The following is a 21,579-nucleotide window of genomic DNA, read 5'->3' on the forward strand; positions in this document are numbered from 1 at the left end:
CGGGGAGCCAGTGTAGAGAGCGGAGAAGGATGGTTGTGTGGGAGAACTTGGGGCGGTTGAACACCAGGCGAGCCGCAGCTTTCTGAACAAGCTCCAGAGGTTTGATGGCAGATGCCGGAGCACCAGCAAGGAGGGAGTTGCAGTAGTCCAGGCGGGAGATGACGAGGCACCCCTTCTAGGATGTCTTAGGATGACCCAAGGGACATATGTGCCAAATTTTATGCTTTTTGGAGATTCTTTTGGTGTCTTTTGAGTCAACGGTCAACAGTTTAGGTGGCCATTTTGAATTTTGTCCATAAGTCACTTCCTGTTTAAGATTTTTTTGGGCACCCCTTCTAGGATGTTTTAGGATGACCCAAGGGACATCTGTATCAAATTTCATGCTTTTATCCGCCGCGTAACGATTTGGCCATTTTTTGTGCTTAGTACCCCCTACTACTACAGGTCACTAAAGAAGAACAAAAAACCCCACACTTAAGAGTAGGGTGAAATTGAGGGATGGTGTTTGTTCAGGGCTCCAGAGTACTAAAGGTTTTAGTTGGTTGCACTGTGTGCCTAACTTTTTCATGTAAAATTATCAATACTGCATTGTAGAAATACTCGGTTACAAGTAAAAGTCTGGAATTCAAAATTGACTTGAGTAAAGTACAAAAGTATTGGTATCAAAACGCACTTTAAGTACCAAAAGTAGAAAGTACTCATTATGCAGAAAGTCCCATCTCACATGTTAGCTAATGTATAAAAATCCTTTGAAAATGCATTGCATTGTGAGCTTGTAGATCTGCTATTTTCAAATGTCCTAAATGTATATAGGGCTGAAGTGGGTAATGTATATGTTTAGTAATAATAATCAAAATCTACAAAGTAACTAGTAACTAAAGTTTTCAAATAATTGTATTGGAGTAAAAGTACAATATTTGCCTTTGAGATGTAGTGGTGTAGAAGTAAAAGTACTGAAAACTGTAAGTAAAAAATAACTCTGTAAAATTGTACAGTACTTGAGTAAATGTACCACTGGCGCCTGCATATAATTTAGGACCTATACATACACACACATAGACAGACCTGCTAAATGTAAGGTGCACTGGTGCGACCAATTACAATTTTTAGATGCACTAAAAAAAAATTTTGGGTGCATGTGCTTTCCAAATGAGTGACTCTGGAGCCCTGTGGGTGCTCTTGTCAGTCACGTTATTGACTTGACTCTTATGGCCTGTTCATGGCCTAGTTTTCCCGTTCATGGTCCAGACCAGTTCTGTTCTGTTCATGAACTTGTTCTCTGTTCAAAGCCTGTTCATGGCTGTGTTCTGTTGAAAGCCAGTTCATGGCTGTGTTTTCTGTTCAAAGCCTGTTCATGGCTGTGTTGTGGTCTACCTGCTTAATCGTTACTGCTGGTAAGTATCAAAGCAGTGTTATAACTTATCATTAGCATATGGAGGTTTGTCTCATGTTGCCTAAAATCAAATCTATTCTTTCTAATATCTTCTTTTCTTTTTAGGTTGTCCTGAAACATTCAAAGTCAGTAATAATGACTGAGCATCATTGCTCTTGTGTTGCTGGCACAGCACTTTGCAACCACATTGTTGCACTACTCCAGTCAGCTCAATATTCAGAGACGGGTACCAAAGTTGTCCCCCCTGTACACAGCTGCACTGAAACGGAGCAGCAGTGGCATAAACCAAGAACCATGGTCAGTTCCAAATGGTACATCTAATGTTTTTTGTTTATAATTTCATAATTTTGCATAGACCTAAGCACTGCTGAATTAACTCATAGGGGCTGAAACCAGGTCCAGTAGACCAAATGACCATCTCCAAGCCCAAGACCAGGAAGACCACAACCAGGATGTCCAGAAAGACAGGAACCTCAGGAGGAATTAGGTATGTAAATATGGAGTACTGTTTTACAAGTGTTTCAAGGATAAACACTGAAAAGATTATTCTTGTGATATTGAACAATGCACACCAGTTATTCACAATAATGTAGAGATTACAACTAAATTATATTCAACATCAATTTGTAAATTAGATTTTTGTATTATGTGAAATTCTTAAGTATAGAAAATGGAGTAAACCAATGAGCATCACTCATCTGTGTTCCAGAAGCACACTCTACAAGGCAATTGCTGGACCTCTTCCTGACCTCTCCGTTCTCAAGGTCGAAGAGGCTTACAAAAACTTTGACCCCCTGTCTAGGCCATTGGTCTGCAGCATGGGAATGTCTGCAGATCAACCCTTGGTTGACAGGCCTTTTGGACTTGTTCAGGCTGGTAGTGTCCTGTCATACCAACAGCCCCCAGTTCAAGCACGCCACATCATGCATCATGAAGATACTCTACCATTCCCCCCAATCCCCCTGGATGAGTACAGACTTGATGAGAAACTGCAAGGCTGTAGCTTTGTCCTCAGTGAACATGATGAGCTTCACATCAAGTCTCTTCAAGTCACATTTGACACAGCACAGAAAATTGAAGCCGCAACGACAGAGCAGAGCCGGAGTTCTGAGTGGAAATTGCTTCGCAGGCCAAGACTTACCTCGTCCAGGTATGGCTGGAACTACTGATAATTTCTTAGCAATTATTATACAATTACGACTTTTTCAATAGTATATTCAAGAAGCACATTGTAATCAGTGTTGATTTCTATTCAAAAGACTATGACTAAAACTAAATCAAGATTTTCTGTCAAAATCAACACTGATTGTAATATAATTTGGTGTGTGTGTGTGTGTGTGTGTGTGTGTGTGTGTGTGTGTGTGTGTGTTATATAATCAATGAAAAAGGTCAACCAATGAGCTAAATAGGGTTATTTTTATTCAAATCGATTATAATTGCTTAGTTCAATTAACTGTTTCACCACTACCTCCAGGTTCAGAGAGGCGTGCCATGTTCGCGGGATGTCTTCAGCAACGAATTTGGCTCAAAGAATTATTAAAGGCACCGTGCAAACAGCTGACATGAAGAGGGGCCTCGACATGGAGATGGAGGCAGCCATGGACTATGCCAAGTTGAAGAATGTCAACTATTACCCCTGTGGCCTGGTGATACACCCTGATGTTCCCTGGCTTGCTTCCTCCCCTGATGGAAAGGTTTTTGACCCTCTTAAGCACCCACCTTTTGGACTGGTTGAGTTCAAGTGCCCCAATGTTCCAAGTTTTGTGGACTGTCAATACATGATCATGACGGATGGCTCACATGTCTTGAAGAAACAGCATAAATACTACTGGCAGATTCAAGGACAGCTTCTCACTTCTGGCTTGGAGTGGTGCGATTTCGTTGTGTGTGCACAAGATGACATTTTTGTTGAAAGGATATACAGAGATCCAGGGGTGTTGTCAAAAATCAGAGAGAAGGGTGACTGGTACTATCATTATGTGTACATGCAGAGCTTTTTAGAAAGGGCATAGGTCATGGGTTCCCAAACTGTTCATGGTAGTGCTGTAGAACAATGCTGTGAAATGATGCCACAACTAACACACTGTGTCATTACTGCCTTCAATGCAACTGGAGATTATTTCTGCAATGAGTAAAACTCATTCATCAGACTTATGCAGGAGGTTACTCAGGTATTAAATCACTTCAATCGATTGTGCTTGGGTGGTAACTTAGAGTTGAACGTTTTGTCATTTGACAAGGTTTGGCAGTTGCTGGTTTGAAGCCTCACTGGCTCTTCTTTATGTTTGGAGAACTTGCTTGCTTTGAAATTATTTTCCCCTCTTCTCTTATCTTTAATCCGGCCTGATTGACTAGTATGGATTGCTGTAGTAGTTAGTAACTACTAGTTACCCTCTGGTCTATTTCAGTTATTCACGTTTTGTGTGCCCCCCCCCCCTTTCTTATTGTTCCACAGCCCGATTGATCATAAAAATGGTCTTGGAATCTTTTGTGTACTTAATACTTCCACAGCTGCCTAAGTCCTCAGATGTCTGCTTACATGTTTAGCTTGTTTGGCAGGGGGTCGTGAGGGAAGTTAAGCGATTTATTCTGGAAAAAAAAGAATTTACATAAAAAAGATATCCACAAATTGAGGGGGAAAGGTGTTTGCGGTTGGTATATATTTTGAGACTTTCGCATTACGTTACACTAAAACATTTTCCGAAGGTAGGATCCATATATATTTTAGATATTGGGTTGTATGATGGATATTTTGGAGTGAAGTCCTTAAAACAATGTTCTATTGAGTTCAAGCAATTAATTGATTTGAAAAATAATCAAATGTACAGGGATGTTTTTCAACTGATTGAAGTGGAAAGGAATGAACCTTTTACAATTTTTCAACCACAATTTTTGTTTATTTTCACAGTGTAGTGCCTAAAAGTAACATGTCGGGATATAAATATGTGAAATCTATAGCCTGTCCTACTAATGGCATCTGACTTTTCTTAATACCATGTATTATTTGCCGTATCTGCTGGTTTAAGAAATCCTATTAATCTCTGCCTTTTTGTTGGACTCCATTCACACTATTCTAATATATTTCAAAAACCTTAATAGTGTGTCGGTAATTCATTTCACCAGTTGCAAGTGCTGTAGCGAGGAAGTTGAAATATGTTGTTGACTTTTATCCTTGCGAGATACATAGGCCTGCAGTGTTGTCTAGAGGTACAGACCATTATGCAAGTGTAACACCTGAGATTCGGACGAGGGTCCCCCATGTGGGAAGGGACTTTAGCCAAACACCATAACCACTAGACTAAGAGGGAATTCCCTCTTGGCCAGTGGAGATATTAGGCTTTTGGTCTTCAGGTTGAGGCTCTGCTACACATGCGATGAATTAACAGTCAAAGTCAAACGACTTGAACAAACTTTTCAGGACCCTCCCACCCTGACAAGCACTTGGAATTGTAGGCATTACATTGAGTTTGACTCGGTTACACCGATAAATATTGTGAAAATAGCAGATCTACTAGCTCAGTGCGAGGCGTCGCGAGCTTGTAGATCGTCTATTTTCACTATGTGCCTCTTATATATTTGGCCAATTTGCTATTAAAAGGTCTCAGAAATGTGTACCCTGTGTGTACCCTATGTTGTATGTAAAGGTCTTTAGAAATGTGCAGATACCCTGTACAAACTTATACTGAATGTTGGTTTGTTTACTGTTGAGTGAGAAAACAATGTTGCACATTAAGCTAATCATCTGGGGACCCCCCAGTTTGGGAACCACTGGTTTGCAGGAAAGTGGCAACTAAAATGTAGACATACTGTTACAAGTCCTGTGTTCAACATTTCGAGTAAAAGTTTTGACATCAACATATACTTTAAAGTACCAAAATAAAAGTACTCTTATGAATGGCCCATTTCAATTAAAGATTGTATAAAGTAGGTCTTTTTACATGAAAATGTACAAATGTTGCAGTGGCACAATTTATTATCCAGCGAGCTTTTAATAAAAGTAATGTTTCACCAAAGTGTCTTATTCAAGTATATGCAAGGGTAAGTGTCCTCTTCAGGGTATGCAATGAAAATGGCAGATCTACAAGTTTTTTCTACTCTGATTCTCACACACACACACACACACACACACACACACACACACACACACACACACACACACACACACACACACACACACACACACACACACACACACACACACATATATATATGCATGAAGTAAGAGAGTGTGAATGTGGTCAATTCATTATAAAATAAAGGCCACTGTCTGGAATTACTTAGTAGGCAAGTGATCCTGCACTGTAAAATCCTCAGTTTATTTATAATTCAGTTGCATCTACACACTTTTTTAAATCCCAAATACAATCTGAAACAATGACGGCATGATATATTAACCACTTAAACCCTATGTACTTTGTTGACCACAGTCCCCCAGAGGTCTATAATAGGCCCCCTCCTTTTGAAGAATCCAGAGGCTTCATTTGTCACTACTCACAGGTAGAAGCAGTGAAATGCAAGTGTGGTAACAGCAGCAACATTGTATTGTCTTTGCATATGGCTCTAACAGCTGCCGGGAAATAAACTCTTCTTGAGCCCCAGGCATTGAGGCACCTGTAGATGGTGACAAACAGTCCGTTTATTTACCCGTCTATTCTATTCCCCCCCCCCCCATATACACAAAATATCTCCATAGAAAATAGCCAATATAGCCAATCTAAAAGCTCGCAACACGTTCTGAGCTTGTAGGCCCAGAATAAGGACGCCAGGGTTCACATGGCTAAAAGCCGTCCACACCAAGAATGATGAACTGTTAAGATGACTATACAGTAACTATAATGATGTGAGCATCCACACTTATGAACGATAACGTTCTACAAACATGTTGAGCATGAGTGAGGTGTTGAAAGTCAGATCTGCTATTTTTCACTGAATTGCCCACGCCTTTACAAGAGCTCCATACTGGTAGTTGGTTAGTAAGCAGGCTACGGTCCACATAGAGTTAATGCTTCCCATCGAGGACACTGGAATCTCAGACTGGAAGAGTTTGTTCAGTTTAATTCTTCCAATTAGCCTTTCAACGTGGACTCGAAGGTGCGCAATCTCCTGGGTTTTCTTAACCTGTTCTGCTGGCATCTGGCTCTGTTTTGAGAGGAAGGGTGGGCGATATAGTTTACCAGGGATACAGTCCTGTATCAAGAATCCCTTGTCTGCCATTACAGCCATATCCTCTGTCAGCAGGCGTTGGAGGCCTGACTGCTTAAAGAGCTCTTTGTCACTGATGGAGCCAGCATACAGTTCTGATATGAAGGTGACAGCTCCATGAGGTGCCATTCCGAGCAGGCCCTTCAGGGTGGTATGAGACTTGTAGTTGGAGTACAGTTCACTTTGCAGAGGCAGACTTTCTGGCTGTTGGCATCTCAGCTCTGTGCAGTCAACAACTACCTGCCAAATCAAGTAACATCAAATTATTTTTCACACATAGTCCTACTGCAACATTGAGTAATAACCAGGCACAAAGGGGTTCCACTGCGCCTCAAGACAACTTTTGGCTGGTTCGGTGCATCTCAGGAGCGGGACTGGTATATGTAGAAGGAAGGCACTGTAGCAAACTCTGACAATTAAAGCCTTTTTATTCACAGGGTGCAGGCAAACAGAGTGACAACGTTTCGATGTCAATACATCTTTGTCAGGTCATAGAGCATGGACACAAAGCAAGCAGCAGTGGTGTAGCAGCCTGTATTGACATTGAAACGTTGTCAGTGTTTGCCTGCACCCTGTGAATAAAAAGGCTTTAATTGTCAGTGCCTTCCTTCTACACAGTGAAGTAATAACCAGTCACACTTCTCAGGTTTTAATAATGTAATAACACTAACTGGAGAGGAGAGATACTTTAAACATTGACTTTCTGTCAGAGACGCTAAGTCGCAATTCCTAAGACTTGGAGTCAGATATTCTCCTCTAGTTTCATATCCATTTGAAAGTTCTGGCATAAAATGTGTGTTTACTGTTTAGTATTATTTAGTACTTAGGATATGAAACTAGAGGACAATATCTGACTCCAAGTCACAGGAATAAATTATTGGGTGAGTACACATGCAGCGCGATGTTTTATGCCGCAAAGATCAGTCTGCTACCCGGGCGGGCATAGGAGCGATCTATTGCCGTGTATTTGGAATACATTAAATGTATGTCATATCACAGCCATTCTAGGGTTGTTGCACTAAGCTGATTCACAACAGTACATTACACCTACAACATTTAACTCAACTATTATATTTATTTTAGAACACTTAATGAATAATTCAGAGGAATGATAGTTATGATAAATGTAAACAATAATTAGAAATGCAGTGAGCCCAACGTGACTTGTATTCAGTGACAGTAGTTATCTCCTGCAGTCAATAGACTCTTCTATGCAGTGACCAAGCAAAGAGACCATAATTGGCAAAACATTATTTTGGTGTAGTGCTTTGGTGTGTAGCAACTGCGAGTCAGTTTATGTAACAAATAATACAGTAGTGTATGTGAGTGATAATGTTTACCTGTGTGTCTGCGTATTGGCTCTCCCTGAAATCCCTCGGCAACGCAGCCTGAACTTGCTCTTTAGATATCCAGATGGTCAGTGAGCCAAGTAGAAAGTACAGGTAATGGGTCCAGGTCGTGATGATCCGGCTAACTGTCGATGGGTGGATCCCAAAGCGATCTGCCAGGTCAACTTCTGTGGACCCCAGGGCCATGTACATGAGGTAAAGGAACAGCTCATCCAGCAGAGGAAGAGCATGTCTCTGTAAGACATTGTACAAAACATATTAGACAGTTATTATCTCAAGCATTCAATTTTACACATCTTTCTAATAGTCAGAAGTGGGAAAAACTTCTCCTAATGTTACCAACTGAGAATGGATTTGTTTCAGACATTTACACAGCCATCTCATCTCTTACTGATGTGAATACACAACGATTAAAAAGTAAATGGGAGAGAGAATTGAGGTCGAAGTTGACACATGAGTGGTGGGTGCTATAGACTTTATATATAATCATTTAAACTACCTCATGTGCACATCTTAGTCTAATTCATCTTAGTAAAGCCAAGTTGGCTGAAATGTATCCTGAAGCCGATTCAAAGTGTGATCGCTGTGCCCAAACACAAACACACCACCACACCTCATAGTCCAGGGGCCAACACTGATATTTTCACAAATTGGTACCACCTGAGGTGGCCGTGAAATGTTTGTATTTTTGTATTCCTACATGTCTCTAGTTTATATTTTGGTATGATACATCTTCCAATTCAGTAGCTTAATGACAGTAATCACTCTAAACAAGCCATATGAAACCGTGATGTGTGTGAATCATTTATATGACTTCTAGACAATACTTTTTGGAATCCAATGGTCTTATAAACAGTTGACCCTAAGGTAATTTTACCAGTAGAATCCATTTCTGCTGAGGAAAGTTTGGTATTGTGCATATTTAATAAGATAATTGCATAATTGAACACATTTGTGAAAATAATCACATGATAAATAAAATTACAGTTAGATATTTCAAAAAGTGTAAAACATATGTGAGAAAAAATAGTGGAGATACGTCTGTGACCTACTGGCAATTTGGTGCTGATCGGCCGAACGGTTTGCGAGATTAGCTCGGACAAACTGCTACAAGCTGTAGTTGTAATAGCTGTGAGATTGTGCATTTTGACATGGTGTTAGGTGTGGGTGTAAGGTTTTCAAATGCCCTGCATACAACTTGGGCTGGCCCACTAGTGGCCGGTATGCAGAAACTCCAATATTAGATGGCTCAGTATATGGTTGAACACCCCATAAATTCATACAAATTATGAATTATGTTACTATTGGGCATGCTAAAAAAGCATACAAAAAAAATCTAGGAAAATGTAACTTCCAGAAAGGCAGAGAGTCTCATTTTCAACATGGCGTCCATGATGGCTGCCAGGAGCTTAAAATGGCTATGTTTCAAATACTATTCAATCTATAAAGGGAGAAGCATAATACGCAAGCATAAATCTATTGCTTACTTACGAAATTACTTGAATAAGCCCAATGGGGTTGTCCAGTAATCCAGTAAGCCATAGCCCATTATAGGCACTTATTGTGTTATTAACAGGTGCTGTTATACAGTCACTATTCATCGTCATACTCATACTCTGACTCCTCTGGAAGATTTTTTTTATGTGGAATTGAGACATTCCTCAAGTTGACACAGACAGTAGTACATGGTTGTCCATATCTTCTACCAGATCAGCGGAGTGTCTTGTAGGCAGTGGAGAAGTTACAATGAATGAACTCCAAAATGAATGCTTCTGGAGCAGCATGCATTATTGACATACAGTAAGTTGGACAAATGGATCATCCTGCAGCTTGCACCCCTAGTTCATGGCATCCACACACCCTCCTTTTCCCCATCAAAACCATGTATATGATAGACCAGTGTCAGCTATGACCACCCACTAGACCGAAGGAAAGTCAACTTTTACAAGCTTATGTTAAATGGGAAATGTCAATATTCAATGCTCTCTAAAGCAGTTAGGATAGGTCAAATGCAGAGGACAAATTTCCACAACACCATGTTGCTGTACTTTTAACTACATCTGATCTTGATTACATCCTTTTGTGGTATAGTGAAGCTACAGTAAAAACATACCGCACTGATCAAAATACTAAACCAGTAAACACAACTTACTGAGTAAGTACATGGAAGAGTTATTTCCTCATTTCTCTGCTGGGCTCTCCGTGCTCGAGTGACCCGGATGATGTTGGCAGTGGATGGTTCTATGAGTTGCCAAAAAGCCATCAGGTGCTCATAGCTAGCAAATCTAAGGAACATTAAGACACGTGCATACAAGTAAGGTTTCATATAATGGCATTTACAACATCATAACTTAGTAATGTTATTCATGTGAAATTGGTATGCTTTGTGCAAGTTATACTAACCTTGTGAAGACTCTAATCTGTGATTCTGAGCCTTCAAATCTACGTAGCCCAAACCGAGATTTAACTGTCAAGTCCTCCACTTGCTTCGTCAGTTGACGGATTTTATCTTGCATTTCATCCCTCTCACTCAAGGCCAGGTCAACTATGGCAGGTTCAGGGGCTGTGCAGTAGTCGTGGTCACACACTTCCACTGCATGTGCAGCTGCTCCATCCCCGTCATTGTCAGTCTGATCTGCTGATTGATTGAATACTTTATTGGGCAGAAATACAAACAGCAGGAGTACAGTCATACACTTGGTCTAACTAAAAGGACAACCCCAAAAGGTCCTGAGGACTTGTTTCCATTGAGGTCCTGTGTATTCAATTCATAGAGATATTTAAAGACATACAATAATATACAATACTATATCCTAGACATCATCAGCATTAGTAGCAATAAAACGTAGCAAAACAATATATGTATGTAAACTGTTGGGGGGGGGGGGGGCATTTCTGGTTTTAAGTTTAGACGTTAATCAGACCAGTTACCTCCAGCTGCAGCACCTCCATCCCCGTCATTGTTGTCAGCCTGATCGGTGCAGTTAGCCACTGCCACTGGTCTTTCTCTCCTCTCCCAAACACTTGAAAGCCATTCCACTCAAAAAGTACAGGCAATGCTCCCTTTCTGAGACGATTGACTCCACCGGTAGTTTTGCTCAGGTCTTCAGGGAGGAAATGCCTGCTACACACCCAGGGGCCTGTTCCTCAAAAGGTGAATTAGAGCTAAAGCCTGGCTTTACCACCTATCCTGGCTTAATTTAGCCAGGATTAGAGCTGACTCGGTTCCTCAAAAGGTGAATTATCTTGAAGATTAGTTTAGCCAGTTCACCCTGGCTAAGTTTAGCCTTATCCGATTCCTCAAAAGAGAATTGAAGCAAGCCTAGCTTAGTTACCATGGCAATTTAGCTGTGAAGTTAGCCTGGTCAGGAGCAGGCTAACAGCCAAGCTTACTTAAGCCAGTGCCTTGTTCTTCAAGTTTTTCCACAGTTAATTCAAAACATGTGTTTGTATATGGACTCATTTTAATGACCCTGCATTCAAATAAAATGAAATCAATACAATAAGATATAATCAATGTAATTATATTACTGAAATAGTGTGTGACCAGGAATCTTAATTGTTTCACAATGACTCATGTGATATGTCATTGTCACTCTGTTAACACTATAGTTCATATTGTTGTTAGATGTTTGATAATATATTACTATTATTATAAAAAATGTCTAACACATACATATACACACATATATATATATATATAAATATATATATATATATATATATATATATATATATATATATATATATATATATATATATATATATATATAGTACATATATATAAATATATAATATATATATAATATATATATATATTTAAATATATATATAAATTATTAGTTACGGGTTTAAAGGAGCCTCTGTGTAAGTCAATAATTGGAGCATATTTTAAATTATCAATTTCTAGTCAATGGAGAAATTGTTTTGTTTTTTATTTCTTGTCCACCTTTGGAGTTACATCATGATGGCAAGGTAACTACACAACCCAAACCTCTACCAAAGTGGTCTTGCAAATGTGGGTTATTGCGTGTCTACTCTCGTCCCGTCCCCCGCTCATCCCGTCGGTCAACCCCTCCCCCCCGTCCCGTCCCGTCCGTCCCGTGCGTCCCGTTGCGGACCCCGTCGCAGTACACCGCCGTCCCCCCGTCCCGTCCCGTCCCCGTCCCGTCCCGTCCCGTCCCCGTCCCGTCCCCGTACCGTCCCCGTCCCGTCCCCGTCCCGTGCCCGTACCGTCCCCGTACCGTCCCCGTCCCGTCCCCGTCCCGTCCCGTCCCGTCCCGTCCCGTCCCGTCCCGTCCCGTCCCGTCCCGTCCGTCCTGTTGCCCGTCCGTCGCAAACACACACACACACACACACACACACACACACACACACACACACACACCGACACACACGCGCGCGCGCGCTCGCACACACACACACACACACACACACACACTCTGTGTGTGTTTGCAATACTTTGCCACGCTTTCTCCCTGGATTTATTAATAACGGCCGTGTTTCCTTTTCTGTTGATAACATGTTTCACTTCCTCATAAGCTTGCATGAGCTGCTGCTGTTCGGCCACAGAGAAAAACGCTGCGCGAGTTTTGTTCCCCGCTGCCATGATTGGTCAAGTTCAAGGAATCTGCGCTCGAGTTCATGGTCTTTTATAGAAATACGTCGTCGGCGAATCGCCGCCCATTCAGCCTGGCTTCATTATCCTGGCTGGACACAGCCTGGCTTGACAAGGTCTAGCTCGACAAAGTTGCTCCTTTTCAGCCTGGCTTGGCGTCTGAGGAACGGAACAAACGAGGCTTTTCGGACCCGACTTTGTCAAGCCTTGATTTGGCTTAAGGCCAGGCTTTGTTAATTCACCTTTTGAGGAACAGGCCCCTGCTCTTTGAAGTGACGGTGAAGTTATCCCTTTTAATGTTGACAAGCCACTTTGCTCGAACCTCAGCATCAGCTGGGAAAACATGAAAACTCATGGAACAGAATGAAGCTGATGCAGAGCAACGAGGGACTGAACAAAAGTCTGCAGAACTGCCCGTCTTCTTCATACATTTCGTGGTGCCTTTCTTCATTCTGTAGTTGCTAAAGTTGCTTCATTGCTGTAGTTGTTAAAAATGACCCTGAGCCATGGCGAAATATAACGTGCCTTGTATAGATGGGTTTCCTGTTTGTAAACATGAGAGGATGATGCGCGCGCAGTGGCGGGATGAGCCTGTAGAGGGCGCTATTACCCGCAGCAGCTCTGGCCATTGTACACTCATAAAATAAATGGTCTTCACCAGGTTTAATGAAAATAGATTAAATGATGCAGTTTGTAATATCTTCTTTACTCAATAAAAATGATTTGTCGGAAGTTGGATCTGTTTGTATATAATAGCAGCATTATGCCTATTATGCCTATAATAGCAGCATTATGCCTATCTAAATCCCGAAAATAACAATAGAGTGAATGGCGCTTCCGGTTCGTTCTCCCCCGCGCATGCGCAGATTGCGCACTCTGCTCTGTGATGACGTCGCGCGGAAACCCATCTATACAAAGCTGCGTTAGCCTACAGAGCTAGTTGGCTGGCTAACAACAACAACAACAACACACGTTGCAGAGAGACACCGTTAAAACACGCTGGCAACACTAAACACACAACAAACGGTAAATTATACGAACAATACAAACACAACTGATACACGCAAGTTATTAAATAAATAAAAAAGTGACGAGAAAGTACTTAAATTGACGGGGGGAAAATGACTGAAGTCAATGTATTCCGGATGGACCGGAAGTGAACGGCGGGGTTGTCGCTCTAGCCGGAAGGGGCGGAGGACTTTGTGCAAGTGGAGAATAGAGATACTGTGTACTGATTTGCATGACATTTGGATAAAATCTGTAGGAGTATTGTCAAAAAATTGGTTTTGCACAAAACGGCCTCCTGGTGGCGCTATAACAGGCCCATGTGAAAAATGTGGGGCAGAGGTTCTGAATTGGCATCCAGGGAGTGTGTGTGCACAGTTTCACAACGGTGCCGGAGATTAGCTGCTAACACACAGACACACACACACACACACACACACACACACACACACGCACACACACGGACGGACAGGGGGTAAAACATATTCTCTCGCCATGCCTTTCGGCCTGGCGGAGACAATTATGATATTATAAAACACACATTAACCACTTTAGCCCTATTTTATACATACTGTAGGCTATTTGAAAATAGCCGATCTACAAGCTCACAACGCGTCGCATCGCGAAGCGTTGTGAGCTTGTAGATCTGCTCTTTTCAAACATTTTAGTCCTTTTACTTTTGGTTACTTTAAGTACATTTTGATGCCAATACTTTTGTACTTTTACTCAAGTCAATTTTGAATTCTGGACTTTTACTTGTAACGGAGTATTTCTATATTGCAGTATTGATACTTTCACTTAAGTAAAGAATTTAAGTACTTTTAGTACTCCAGGAGACTGGATGTTACATAAAGCTGAATGTAAGAGTAATAAGCAAACAGCCTGGTCTACAAACAGTCTGATAATCGTCATCGTAATCCTCATCCTACCTAATTTGCATCATGTTCCCTAATTTGCATCATGTTCGACATGTATTCAATCATTGGCTGTCCTGGCTGTCCTTCACTCCTTTAAGCCAATGGGGAGACGGCCCGTCCTCCGCAGTAACCGCCCTCCGCTCCCTTACTTCAACACCGCAACAGTTGCAGAGAGACAGTGCTGGCCTCAGGCAACAGAGGTAGCCTCAATGCTAGCGTGCTTCATTAGACCTAGTTTGGCTATTAAGTTATTATTTGGCCATGTTCACATTGACTTTAATCTTCGCTATTGTTGGGAAGACCCGTGTGGTGTCTAAAAATGTTGCCACCACTTATATAAACAAGTAAGACGCGCGAACGCTGGAAGCGAACGCAGATCGACTGAGGCTGCTATATTTCAACCACACTGTAGTAGTGCACTCTGCCGCACTCTGCCGGCTGTATACAGGCAGTGCAGCTGCTGGCATTTCAGCACGGAGTTTCGAGTCACATGGGGGCGCGAGGCAATGAGAGCGTGAGTCACATGAGAGCGTGAGTCACATGAGAGCGTGAGTCACATGAGAGCGTGAGTCACATGAGAGCGTGAACACAGAGACACAGACGGAGACACAGACGGAGACACACACACACAACCCAAGCACGGTGACATAGTATGCTCCACTTGGTCGGAGGCGCGCCTCCTTCCGCGTTCGCAAAAACATTATTAGCGTTTTGTGTCGCATATTCAATGTTGCCAAGTTCGGCGAGAAACAAGCAATCCGAAAAACAAGCAACCAGGTCTATGAAAACAATCTCTCACACACACACACACACACACACACACACACACACACACACACACACACACACACACACACACACACACACACACACACACACACACAGCACCTGGTAGAATATGACTTTTGTCATTTTGTTCTTGTTTTACTTAATTCTTTATTGAATTATTTCTCTCACATCGTTATGGTTATTTCATGGTGTGGAGTAAAGGCCCTTTACTCTGTGTGTGTGTGCATCCATTGACATTATCAGGTGGGTCACCAATTTCATTCAATCAGGAGAGAACCTATTTTTCAGCTTCAAATCTATAGGGTTCCAAAAGAAAAGTTGTCACTTCTGACACAACTTGTTTATCCTGTACGAGTTCTCTGTCCTGACTGTTAGGTCATTCTGACCTCTGACCTACACGTATGTTCTGTTTACTAAAGACTGTAAGTCTGCTAAATGCCTAAATTGTAAAGAGCTGGAGAAATGTGGAAATGCCTGTTCTAAACAATCACTTTGTAGCAATGATTACCCAGTGAAAAAACGGTGTTGTAACTGTCCCAGAAGGAGAGACGGTGGTTTCAGTTATAATTATATATATGTTTTGTTTATGTCAAATTCATGTAGGCCTACACACTGGGTTAAAAAGATTCATTTCAACATGAATAAATAGTTCTAAAAGGTACAATACATATATTAAAAAGGTCTATATTACAAGGGTTTAAGGTCAAAATGCTGTGCCCTTTGCCTAGAGGATTTGTGGTAATCACAGAGTCACATGATCAGAGTGAAGCTGTCAATCAAAGTCAGAAGCAAGCTGAGTTGATCCAGAGAGGTCACAGAGAGGTCACAGAGGTCACATTTAAGAAACTCCAGAGAGAGAGAGAATAATATTCTGCACATGGTTCAAGAGGCGCACACGGTAAATGCTTATTGTATTTGTGCCTTTCATTGATTTATTTGTCTATTTGTTGTGTTTTATTGTAATGTACAAGTTAAAGGAGAATTCCGGACATTTAAAGTGTTATCTTTGATGTGTCGTTACTCACCTACTGACGTAAAAAGTGGCCTTGTTTTTTTCCATAGATTCCCCTGTCGTCATATTTTCAACCCCCTCCGTTGTCATAATGGGAGCGCGTGGTTTAGGGAAATTCGTCTATTATAACCGATGCAAAGTTATTTTTTTCACTACTACTACTCATTGTAGAGTCTCATGATAGTCAAACATGCGCTGAAAGTTCCTGAGAGGCTACCGCTAACCGCTAACGATTTAACACTGGTTGCTTGTTTTTTTACCTGGCAACACCAAGTTGCCAGGTTCTGGCAACTTGGTTGGTCTGACTAGTGGCTTCCGCGTGCGGTTAGGGTTAGGGTTAGGATTAGGTATAGGGTTAGTAACCGTCGGAAAGGCAACATGTCGGAAAGCCGACATGTAACCCTTGCAGCCCATTACAGAAAAAAAGCCTGTTTTTCAAGTATCACTTTCTGATAAAGACCCGCTTTCTGTTGATGTAAGTCAATCTAGTTGTATCGCCCCATCCTTTTACTTTTCTTTTTTTTTTCAAGGAACCCAGGGTGGTGAAACAAATATTGATTCAGATGTGGAGGAAATCCCTACCGAGATGTTTGTGATGACGTCAAGGAGAAAATGGTGTGTGTACAGTGTTGTTCATGTATTATTTACTAAATCAAAGACCTCTGACATAAGCCACCTCTTGTTCTTTAGCAAACCTGCCCTGTTTGTGAACAGCAGTTTCCACCATATTTGATCCTCTATCATGCAAGTTCATGTGGCGAAATCTGGCAATACGAGGTAATCCAATCTATTTGTATTTGGGAAGGTCCTCTTAATGTAAAATTAGGGATGGGCATACTGGCCAAAATCATTAAAATACTGTCCTGACCAGTGAAATTCAAATATTAAGGTTTATTGGGAATATGACAGACATGTTTCTTGTCCTCTTTCCATTAATTATTGTGTAGGCTGCCTGAGCTGAGAACTTGTTTGTGTTTGAAGTTGTTCCTCCTTATGTTTTTTAGTACTGCATATGCTAATGTTCTGTATATGCTTCGCCTATTCTACACAAGCAGAAAACATGGCACCTAGGTTACAGTGTTAATTTTGTCGACTGAAACTACGACGAAAAATGTGCTCCTCGGAGCACAGGTCTCCGCCAGGTCAGGTAGGTTATTGTGGCCTCCTGGTGGCGCTACAATAGGCCAATGTGAAAAGGGTGCCATTTGTTCTTAGGTCTTGCACGGCAATCGGACACTGCATTCATGATTTGAGGCATTTTGTTCAAACAAATTGTTTTGCTAAATTAGACCTGCTGGTGGCGCTATAACAGGCCAATGTTAAAAGGTAGCATTTGTTCCTCAACATAGTGTGAATGTGCGTGCAAAGTTTGACCGCAATCGGGCGCTGCATTCATGATGTGCGGCATTTTGTTCTAAACGGGCCACTCCTGCAAACTTTAGATCGGGATGGAATATGAAAAATTAAACAGATCCATCTTGATCACATGACTATAGACATCATGTGTACCGATTTGCATGAAATTTGGATAAAATTGGAAGGAGTAATGTAAAGAAATATGTTTTACATAAGTCGGCCTCCTGGTGGCGCTATAAAAGGCAGATGTGAAAAATGCAGGGCAAAGGTTTTTCCTTGACCTCTAGGGAGTGCGCATACAAAGTTTTACACAGATTGGTGCAGTTATAGGTAAAAACACAAATCAGGCTGTTATAGCGCCACCATGAGGCTGATTAGAAAAATCTCAAGTGGAATTTCTTCCTCGGCATAGTGGGAATGTACGTGCAAAGTTTCACGGAAATTGCATGGTGTGTTCATAATTTGAGGCATTTTGTTCAAAACAGAGCAGTCCTGCAAACTTTGGAAGCCATTTTTAGCCAATCAGGATCCGTTTTGTTTAATGACTATAGAGATACTGTGTACCGATTTGTGTGATGTTTGGACAAAATATGTAGGAGTACTGTGAAAAAAATGTGTTTTGCAAAAAGCGGCCTCCGGGTGGCGCTATAACAGGGCCATATGAAAAAATTGGGGCAGAGGTTCTGAATTGGCATCCAGGGAGTGTGTGTGCACAGTTTCGCTGCGATCAAGCCAACGGTGCGGGAGATTAGCTGTCCACAGACGGACAGACGGACAGACAGACAGACGGACGGACGGACCGACGGACAGGGGGTAAAACATACTCTCTCGCCATGCCTTTCGGCCTGGCGGAGACAATAAAATAAAAACTAAGCTACGATGACTGAGACTAAATATATTGACAATTTCGTCAACAAATAAAAACTAGACTAACATGTTAGTGAGGGATCTAGTGGAGAAGAGATCCAGTAGAACTAAAAGACAAGTCATTTTACGTTTGGTTGCGCTCTGTGTTGCGCTCTGAAAATAGCAGATCTACAAGCTCACAACGCGTCGCAGTTGTGAGCTTGTAGATCTGCTATTTTCAGCACGCAACCAAGTGTAAAATCAGCCATTACCACGCCATCAAGGCGACGCCAAAATACATTATAGTCGACTAAATCAACAGTAGATTTAGTCGACTATAATCTTATGATATTTACTCGACTAAAAGTAGACCAACAGTAAAACATTTCAGGTGACTAAAATATGACTAAAACTAAATGGAATTTGATTCAAAAGACTAAAACTGAATCAAAATTAGCTGTCCAAATCAACACTGCTAGGTTACCTGAGCAGCAGGAGCATGGGGGACCAAGTTGTCACGAAAACCCATAGGCCGTGGGCCGAGTGCCTCTATCTGCTTTAGTTTTTGAGTTGATGGTTGATCCCCATCAAGGAACTGGCTAATGTTTTAGTATTGTGTAGATTCCATTGTTTATGAACACTGTTTTGCCTTCTAGGCTATTGTCTGTCTTATTGTCTCCGCCAAACGTCATGCAAATCGGTACACAGTATCTCTATAGTCATGTGATCAACACGGATCTGTCCGATTCCCCATATTCCATCCTCATTGGCTAAGGTTCGCTTCCAAAATTTGCAGGATTGGTCCGTTTTGAACAGAATGCCTCAAATCATGAACTTGAAATTTCACACGCACATTCCCACTAGGCAGAGGAAGAAATGCCACACTTTTTCACATCGCCCTGTTTATAGCGCCACCAGCAGGTCTAATTTAGCAAAACAAATTTTTGGAACAAAATGCCTCAAATCATGAATGCAGTGTCCGATTGCAGTGAACGACCTAAGAATAAATGCCACCCTTTTCACATTGGCCTATTATAGCGCCACCAGGAGGCCACAATAACATACCTGACGTAACGGACCTCTAGTTTTAAAGTATTTTGTGTGTCTGTTTGTGACCCACTTTCCTTGATTGTATCACCTGTGTAACTAGCAATTGAGGGGTAATCAGTCTGCACCTGTGTGAGGGAGAGAAGGCAGAGACATGTTTGCTGTGCAGAGAGATTTAGACTGTGTGGTTTAACACTACAGAAGAAGCATTGTTTGTAAGTTTTATGTTTATTGAAATGCTGTGATGACAATTATTTGATTGCCTTTTGATGCCTGTACACATCATGCTTAATCCCTGACTCCGGTCTCTTTTTTGAATGGAGTTTGGCTGGCTGCCTAATTGTTGTTGCCTAACACTTCAATGAGGGCAGTACAAACACATTATCAAATGTTTCCAACCTGAAAAGTTGCTCCAGAATAATAAAACTTAGATATAATATCACTAGCTAAACACTACTTATTTTCAAAAACCTGGCAACCCCATGTGAAGTATAAACCAATCAAAGCTTGTCTACTGTATTGTGCAATTCAGTTGGCCAATCACGTTCTTCGTACCACTTGAAAAGCAGAACCAGGAAATACAGCTCAGATGGAATCAAGAAAACAACAGATAGAGGTAATATTTGTTTTGGGATGATTGTTGGACTTATTCTTATGAAAATGTATACAATGGATGCAGACAATAGAATGAGCCGTGTTGATGACGGCACATTATGATATTAAGCATCAATATATTATATCATTATATAACGTTAGTATTGCCAACAGCAGGATGGTTTGCAGATGCAAATTTCGTTTTAACAACTGCTGCAAATGCTTAAGATACTATTAAGCAGTGACCAATCAATATGTACCCCTTTATAAATGTCTCGCTCTGCTACACTATTTTGCCTCATTATTTTATTGATTCCCATCTGGTATCATTTCTGTTAAGATCTCATCACTGTGCATCTGTTGTCAAAGTTGGTGTTTAAATTATAGTTACGGTTGGTGATTTGTTCTTTCTCTCTTGACAAGTTCTAAGCTAAAGTTAACAGTTGTTAATGTATTTAGTTGGGTTAAATTACGTTTGTCTGTCAAGCAAATGTGTGTGCACTCATGCTGCATTCGTTATTTTGTACAGTGTTTGTTATCTCTATCTTATGTTTGTGTGCAATAACCACAAACACAAGCAAATCCTGCTTCATACATGTCCTGACTGTAGGTACCATTTCATAAGACCTTCAAAACAGTAGACAAAAAATATACATAATCAGATGCTAGTTAATGAATCAACACCAGACAAAATCACTTGAATAATATGAATCAGTGTTGTGAAGCTACATTTAGGCAGAATTATGCTCATCACAGAATCTGACTGGTTCTTCTAAACATGTTAATGGGACACAATGTATTGATACAGTATTGAATCTAGATAACACAGTTTTGACTTAAAATAATCTACAGAGCCCAAGTATTTGTGCAGAACACCTGAGATTAAATTCTATAAACCTAATTAGATGTGGCAATGTTTCCTCTTTAGTGACCTTTGATGTGTGTGTGTTGCAGGCTGTATGGAGTGGCTCAATTGCAGAGGTGCAAGAGGTGACAAACAACTGGATCTGGGAAATGAATGTGACATGTTTGAAGAAGAGTGGATTGTGTGTCACGTTTGCAGTCTATGAGAGATGGGTCGACATGATTATGAAGATCTATGTGTTAATGATTGTGTAGAAATTATTAAAATATATTCATAAGCTGATAGAGACTGCCCTCATCGACTTCAATGCATTCGAGTGAACTTCAGGTGCCAGTTTTCCTCACAGTGCGTCCATGATACATGCTATGTTATAGAACATCTGTCCTAGTGGTTATAGGGGAAGTTCAAGGCTGATCTGATATCCACTCAAATGCAGAAAATGTACGTATATGAAGTAATGTAGCTGGGCCACAGACAAGGACCTCATGGCATGTCATCCATCAATGCCACAGTTTGCTGCTGCAATGTGTAATATCTTAACTTTGAATAAATCACTCTAAAAAAAGTAAGAGAGGAGAGGCAGGCG

General features: G+C 41.2%; 2 protein-coding genes across 3 annotated transcripts; one reads left to right on the forward strand and one right to left on the reverse strand.

The window, feature by feature from the left end:
- Positions 1–1,091: 1,091 nt before the first annotated feature.
- LOC308104440 (uncharacterized protein) lies at positions 1,092–3,805 on the forward strand. Of its 2 annotated transcripts, none has more exons than XM_080454848.1 (4): positions 1,092–1,690; positions 1,777–1,880; positions 2,103–2,543; positions 2,868–3,805. In XM_080454848.1, exons 1-4 carry the CDS (start codon positions 1,529–1,531, stop codon positions 3,403–3,405), a joined length of 1,245 nt encoding a protein of 414 aa, XP_080310974.1. In that variant the 5' UTR covers positions 1,092–1,528; the 3' UTR covers positions 3,406–3,805. The 2 variants fall into 2 exon arrangements, with proteins under 2 accessions (XP_080310974.1, XP_080310975.1); XM_080454849.1 differs by having other exon boundaries at positions 2,196–2,543.
- Positions 3,806–6,084: 2,279 nt separating this feature from the next.
- Positions 6,085–10,959, reverse strand: LOC308104441 (uncharacterized protein). Its single transcript, XM_080454850.1, has 5 exons — positions 10,876–10,959; positions 10,348–10,579; positions 10,097–10,229; positions 7,936–8,178; positions 6,085–6,835 (listed from the first exon to the last, which is right to left on the reverse strand). Exons 2-5 carry the CDS (start codon positions 10,458–10,460, stop codon positions 6,317–6,319), a joined length of 1,008 nt encoding a protein of 335 aa, XP_080310976.1. The 5' UTR covers positions 10,461–10,579; positions 10,876–10,959; the 3' UTR covers positions 6,085–6,316.
- Between the last annotated feature and the right edge of the window lie 10,620 nt (positions 10,960–21,579).

This window comes from Gymnoscopelus braueri (genome assembly GCF_963280865.1).
Source record: "Gymnoscopelus braueri genome assembly, chromosome: 17".
Classification (NCBI taxonomy): Eukaryota; Metazoa; Chordata; class Actinopteri; order Myctophiformes; family Myctophidae; genus Gymnoscopelus; species Gymnoscopelus braueri.